Source organism: Punctularia strigosozonata (genome assembly GCF_000264995.1).
Source record: "Punctularia strigosozonata HHB-11173 SS5 unplaced genomic scaffold PUNSTscaffold_1, whole genome shotgun sequence".
Classification (NCBI taxonomy): Eukaryota; Fungi; Basidiomycota; class Agaricomycetes; order Corticiales; family Punctulariaceae; genus Punctularia; species Punctularia strigosozonata.
Genome location: NW_006767433.1, coordinates 872,622 through 878,853, shown reverse-complemented (window position 1 = coordinate 878,853; position 6,232 = coordinate 872,622). Strand labels below are relative to the sequence as shown.

At 56.4% G+C, this 6,232-nt stretch overlaps 4 protein-coding genes across 4 annotated transcripts in view; 2 read left to right on the top strand and 2 right to left on the bottom strand.

The window, feature by feature from the left end:
- PUNSTDRAFT_78889 (uncharacterized protein) overlaps window positions 1-266 on the top strand; it is a 5,232-nt gene extending 4,966 nt beyond the window's left edge. The window contains exon 13 of the mRNA XM_007378226.1: window positions 13-266. The gene's annotated coding sequence lies outside the window, so the exon portion shown is untranslated. The remainder of the gene's footprint in view (window positions 1-12) is intronic.
- Window positions 267-300: 34 nt separating this feature from the next.
- Window positions 301-3,176, bottom strand: PUNSTDRAFT_48359 (vacuolar protein 8). Its single transcript, XM_007378225.1, has 10 exons — window positions 3,097-3,176; window positions 2,950-3,036; window positions 2,648-2,884; window positions 2,450-2,572; window positions 2,267-2,389; window positions 2,090-2,212; window positions 1,908-2,036; window positions 1,345-1,842; window positions 1,133-1,291; window positions 301-1,052 (listed from the first exon to the last, which is right to left on the bottom strand). The coding sequence occupies exons 1-10, from the start codon at window positions 3,140-3,142 to the stop codon at window positions 679-681; spliced, it is 1,899 nt and encodes a 632-aa protein (XP_007378287.1). The 5' UTR covers window positions 3,143-3,176; the 3' UTR covers window positions 301-678.
- A 994-nt stretch (window positions 3,177-4,170) lies between these two features.
- Window positions 4,171-5,123, top strand: PUNSTDRAFT_129057 (uncharacterized protein; the record flags this gene model as incomplete). The annotated part of the gene is made up of 5 exons (XM_007378224.1): window positions 4,171-4,278; window positions 4,337-4,504; window positions 4,563-4,790; window positions 4,842-4,988; window positions 5,055-5,123. 5 exons carry the CDS (start codon window positions 4,171-4,173, stop codon window positions 5,121-5,123), a joined length of 720 nt encoding a protein of 239 aa, XP_007378286.1.
- A 353-nt stretch (window positions 5,124-5,476) lies between these two features.
- On the bottom strand, window positions 5,477-6,232 carry PUNSTDRAFT_139931 (uncharacterized protein; the record flags this gene model as incomplete). The annotated part of the gene is made up of 2 exons (XM_007378223.1): window positions 5,477-5,501; window positions 5,558-6,232. A coding segment is annotated over one exon (658 nt), but the record flags the coding sequence as incomplete, so codon positions are not given.

Genomic DNA, 6,232 nt, shown 5'->3' with positions numbered 1-6,232 from the left:
GGGCGCGGGCGGGGGGGGTAGGGGGGTTTGCATCTTGGATATAAGTATATAATAACGACTGGGTGTCTTGGAGGCTGCGTGGGCAGGGTGTTGGGTTCCGGTGGACATACTCGGGCGCGTTGTGGGTGGCATATAGGTTATCGAACTTTTTTTACCTAGTCTCCCAGCTCATATCTCGTCATGATCGTCGTGTTGCATATCTGTAGCTTAGCATAAAAAAAGAGCCCAACCGAGCTCTCTGCACATCTGTTCAACCGTAATTTCACTCCCTATTCTTCATGAGATATCACTCCTGCGTTGCGGTATAGGCTTGGCTTTGCATGAAATTGATGGGCACTTGTTTGCCTGCGCCCATCGTTCGTTACTAGATACACGTAGGTCGTTCGAAGATGAGAAGCACAAAGACGGCCGACACCCTTCACCATCCGAAATAACGTCGAAAGACCAGGCCACCGTAAGATGGTCACACCACATATTAGAGGAGCACAAGAGCGAAAGAAGAGGAAAACGGGAAACGGAACTAGAAGGAAGAAAGGGGAATAAACTGAACGTAAAGAGAGTATATATATGTCAACATGGTCCGCACCACATCCGCACGTCTATATCTCGCCATCACAACGGCACCACGTAGCATCATCCAGCCCATCCAAGCGCAAGCCGTACAGGGCCCTCCGGCGATCACCGGCCCTTGTACGATCCGCTGAACGCCTCCTTCACGCTCCTCCGGAGCTCCTCATGGTTGTGCACGCTGCTCCCGCCCTCGACGCTCGACCCCACGCCGATATCCGACTGCACACGCGCCGGCGGGCTCATCCCGAGCTCGGCCTCGTCCGCGTCCGCGAATTCGAGTATCCGCCGCGCGAGCAGCTGGATCTCGCCCTGGCCCTCCGTCTCCGTCTCCTGGTACGACTGCGAGCGCGCGGGCGAGCGTCCGGCGCCGGAGCGTGGCGTGCCGACGGACGACGTCGGCGAGGACTGCCGCGAGGCTGCCAGCTGCCGGATGGAGGAAACGAGCATGGACGAGTTGCGGATGTTGCTGATTAATTGCGGGTCTAAGTGGGGAAGGGGAGGAGACGCGAAGATATGAGATTGGATTACACGATGAGGATCGAGGTAGACAGTGATTACTTACCACCGGACTCGAGAAGCTGCACGATTGTCCACACGGCGATATGTTGGAAAGTGGCGTCCGTGCTGGTGAGGAACCGGTACAGGTACTTGTGCATGCCACCCTCCGGCTTATCCCACACATCGTTGAACGCGGAATAGTCATCGCTTGCCGTCCGGCCATCTGCACAGTCGTCAGCAACATGATTCACCAGGCAGAGACGTAGGGAGTCTCACCTTTCGAGCTCAAGTTACCCAACGCAGCCGCGCTATTGCCCTGCACCTCCGAGCTCGGACTATTCGTCAACGGGATCAACACCTCGCATATCCCCATCTCCAACAGCTGCCCCTTCAACTCGTCGCTGAGCGCAAGCACCGCAACGCACGCCGTCATCTCGCTCTGCACGTTCGTCGGCACCTCGAGCACCAGCTCCTTGATGCTCTGGATCGCGCCCGCACGGACGATCGCCGTCTTGTTCTTCTCCGACGACGCGGCGAGGTTGCGGAGCGTCGAGATCGCGTGGCACTGTACCTCCTCGTTGTCCTTGAAGGAGAGCAGGTTAATGAGCGGCTGTAGGAAGCCAGACTCGATGATGGGCGACTCGTTTTGGGGGTGGATCGAGACGTTGCGCACACAGGCTGCAGCGGAAAGTATGAGAGGGAGGTAGGTGGACTGCAGCAGACGGAGGAGCGGCGTGAGCCCGTCGGCTTTAACGATCTCGAGCTGATATTTCTCTGTAGGATATCGTGTGGTTAACTAAGCCAGGAAGGGTATATAGGCGCGATGACAGGGCACGCACCATCGCTGGCGAGATTACGAAGAGCAAGAGCGGCTTGACATTGAACCTTTAAACTCGGACTGTCCATGAGTTGAACGAGGCTGGTGACGAGCTTGGGCTCGCTCTGTGCGAGCTTCTTCCTATTCGCGCCTATATATAGTACTTTAGGTGAAGTGGCGAAAACGAGGTTCAAGGGCACCCACCGTCCACGGCAATGTTACTCAAGGCTGTTGTGCAGTAGTACTGCACGTCCGTGTCGGGCGAGTTGAGCAGACTAACGAGCACAGGGATAGCTCCGGCGTTGACCAGTTGCTGACGGTTCTCATCTGCGGAAGAGAACTATATTCGTCGCGTGTATCCGAGTCAGAGGGGCGACATACCTGAGTGAGTCATGTTCAGGAGAGCACCGGTGGCATTCCGCTGCACACGCATGTCCTTCGAGCGAGCCAGACGGGTCAACGGGACGAGAGCGCCGGACTTCGCGATCTTGGTCTTGTTGTCGTCTGTTTGGCAAGGCCATTGAGTATATGCGTGCCTGGAAGACGCGGAGATTAGGGTCCTACCGTGCGTAGCCAGGTTAGTAACGCAGCCAACGGCGTTGCATTGCACTTCGACGTTAGGGCTGAGCATTTGTCGGATGAGGGGTTCCAAGCCACCGAGCTTCACTATCAACAGCTTGTTCTCGGCTGCGCGACCATAAGCGAAGCGATTCCGCAGTCAATCCCCAGCTCAGGTTCAAATGACGTGAAAGGGGTACGCACTGTTGACGGCCAGGTTACCAAGTGCTGCGCTTGCGGCTCGTTGAACTTCGGTATCATGGCTGCTGAGGAGGAAGAGGATGGGGTCGAGGGTATCGCGGCCGACGGGGCGGACCTCCTTCTCGGTGATCTCGGCGAAAGCGAGGGCTGCACTCCGTTGTAGGTCGACGTTGTCAGAGAAAGAGAGGGTGGTGAGCGCGGTAAGAGGTGAGCCTTGAAAGAAGTTGGTCGTCGTCCTGTCTGCGTAAAAGGATAGGACATGAATACCGGAGACGTTCCGGGTGAGACCTGAGAGAAAGGCGTACTTTCAAGGAACTGGAGAAGATCCGCGACCGCTTCCCGTTCGTTTTCTAGCAAGAGCGGCTCATAGGATTGCGACTTCCGCGAGTGGACTGGCCAGCCGCAGTCAGTCAAGATCAAACCACCGTGCAAACGGCGAAGCTGAGGCTCACAGCATGTTTCGCAGCAGGACTCGTAGCAGCTGGAGACCACACCCATCTTGACTCTAGCGTATCCTGATTCCCGAAGAAAAACGAAGCAAAATAAAAGGAAGGGAGGTCAGGGAGGAAGAATCGAGGTACGGTGCGGGGTGACGCTTGGGCGAGTGGTGTGTTGCTTCACGAGCAACTTCATCACAGTTCGTCACCCACGTGGACTCGTCCGAATATGGAAGCTGCGCTACGTGGGACCATTTCATCCTCGAACGTTACGGTCCAACGACAATGCTGAGCTTATACTCTCAAACATCACGGGCATCTTGTATCGTACTCGCTGAGCTATAAGAGGGCGAGAACTCAACTCTTTGGCGTATACATTTCCGTTGTTTCAACTTCCAGAGCGGACTGTTGATCTTGAAACAAGATCTCAATCTACATTCCTGGCCTGCAGCTCCGACATAGCCTCTGGGACTGTCTGTGAAGGCTGATAACATTGCGATTGGATGCATGCCAGAATGCTATCAACATCTACATTAGCTCCAGATTCACTCGCTAATACTAGCCTCCGGTACCATCGTTTCGCCGTCATCCTGCACTCTCAGCTGATGCTGAACGGTCACTATCCCCCGATCAGGTCGACTAGCAGGTTACACGCCCCGAAGTGTGCGCATACAACTAACGCTTCTATTGGTCAGAAATTGTTGAAGTGCTCCAACATTTCGCCATCGTGTTCTTGAAACGACGCCACCGTTCACCGTGTGGCTTAGCTGCCGGTACTCTCTCGGATGTCAGAATGTCGTCGATGTCGGGCTTCCTCCCCGTGTGGGATCACAAACGGGAGATCAATGAAACGCGCTGAGGGTGTTCGGATCATAAAAGGCCGCGCAGACGATATCTTCAGTTGGCTCACTCATCATGCACCCCGCCTTCAGCATATGGCCCGCCTTTCTTGCTCCTCTCGCAGGCGCATTCCAGGTCTCGGGTGGTGATTAGCATCAGTTCGTGCTCAACACCACAACCCCGAGTGCAAGTGGTGAGCTCTGTCAAATATTCTGCATATAAACCATCCATGAATTTGTCGGAGCAGTCATGTTTCCCATCTGTCCCTATGTAGATAGGGAGACCGGGAAAGGTGCAGGACCATTGTCGCTACCACAACGATACAAAGACGAGCATGCTCCTGCTGAGACCCGTACCGTGGGTGATTATTGAGACTATGTAGTCAGTGTCGCTGACTCGGACTCCTCCCGCGTAGATCTCGTATATCCCTGCGGCAACCGACGAGGCATCCAACGGCTGCGCATATCAGGTCATCGAGGAATGGCCTTGCCCCGATCCGCAGCGGGTGGTCGCCAAGACGCTGCAAGGCGAAAACGCGGTGAGAATGGATCAAATACAGGAGGAGGTGGACGGTCTCGCAAAGGTCAATTCCCTGACAATAACGTCGCATATATGCGAGTTCTCCTCACACTTCCGTCCAGATCAAGAAGCTGTGCACCGCAGGAGCGTTCACCCCCGCAGGCTCGCCTTCTAAGGCATGGATGATCATGCACTTCATAGATGGAGGCTCTCTCCTCTCAACCAACGGGTGGAAACACAACGTCAACCCTCTCGGCGACGCGAAGCCGCCGCAGCGCACCCGTGACCCCGTCTTTCCTCGCGCAGCGTGTGCGACCTTTATGCAGAACTTCCACCTCTCCGTCCGAGACGTGAGCCGGTAGTATGCCTTCCATTACGGCATCACACACGAAGACCTTAAGCTGCCTAATATCCACGTCCTTTCCGACTATGTGTATCACCCGGTGGCTGACGACGGTACTTTCAAGAAACCCGACGGGATCGACTTCATCGACTGGGGCAATTGGGGCGCGGTTAAGGCAGACGACGAGAAAGAAGCGATACTGGCTGTGAGTGCCTTTCACGCTAGCTTTTGCTCGCACATTCGGAGGCGCCTGAGATTGAAAAATCCATAGGGCATGAATGCTGAATCGCGACTACGTGGAGGTGTACTGAACGTCAACACTGTGTGCGGTAATCCGTAATGTTTCGGGCGCACGAGAGACGGAGCGACGGAAATCGCCCTGCGCGTTGCAAGCGTTTATATCCGTTGTAGCATGATCTTGGGGCATCATCGAACCTGCATATTCCGGGCATCGTGATACAAGCTAAGGCAGCGATCATACTACGCGCATACAAGAAGAGCATATAACGTGCTGTTCGAGAGTCTCGAGGCACCTTCGACTAAAAGTACAGAGAAAACAGCGCAACAGAAAGCTCGCGCCGGCAACTCGAACGAGCGCGCACGTGTATAGAGTTGCAAACACGCGAACGCCAGTTGCTCCGTCCACGAGCTGCCATACTTACCGATATATCGAGACCGCAGGCGACGAACAAAACCTCTCAGCCAGAGGCCGGGAAGTCTGAAGAGACGAGTAGTCAGTCAAGCGGAAACGCATCGCGGTGGTCGATCACGGACCGTCGCGAATCCTCTATCTAGAAGTGGATGATCTCGGATGGACCGTAGTCCGCGCTCCCGTCGAAGATCGTGCTCGCGTGCGCCTCCAGCCACAGACCGTTGTCGTGGATCGACACCTTGACGCTCGCCTTGGCCAGGTACACGTTGATGCTCAGGTCCACGGGCGAGGTCGGGCTGATCTTGGCAGAACCGAGCGAGATCCCGAGCACCGAGGCCGACACGCTGCCCTCCAGCTTCTCCGTGTCGAACGCGATCGTGATGTCGAGCGGCCCGATGCTGATCGTCTTGGAGAAGAAAGTAGAAATTTCGACCGTGGTCACGGCGTGCCGGTAGAGCAACGCGTCGACGGCCCGCGCGTAGTTATCGACCTGAGCCTGCTGGTACCCGGCCTCGCCGTCGTTGAGCGACAGCTGCGCGAGGCCGGTCGACAGGCTGGACGTGAACACGACGCCGCCGAGGGCCTCCGAGGTGACCGTGACGCCGGGAGCCACGTCGCCGGAGGGCGAGTGATGGAGGAGGCCGGGAGGGGGGCGCTCGCCGTCCAACGTGGTGTGCTTGTCCACCTTGCCGTCGAGCCGAAGCACGAACAGGCCGAGCGCCTTGCCGTCTTGGGTGACGGAGACGATGTCGCCCGGGCTGGTGCTGATTTCACCGGAGAAGCGGTAGACGAAGCCC

Excerpts from the sequence above, each read along its gene's own strand:
- PUNSTDRAFT_48359 (XM_007378225.1), bottom strand. The coding sequence starts at position 3,142 with ATGGGTGTGGTCTCCAGCTGCTACGAGTCCTGCTGCGAAACATGCT. Across the intron at positions 2,390-2,449 it reads TACTAACCTGGCTACGCACG|ACGACAACAAGACCAAGATC; the intron begins GTAGGACCCTAA and ends CTTGCCAAACAG. Across the intron at positions 1,843-1,907 it reads TCGTAATCTCGCCAGCGATG|AGAAATATCAGCTCGAGATC; the intron begins GTGCGTGCCCTG and ends GATATCCTACAG.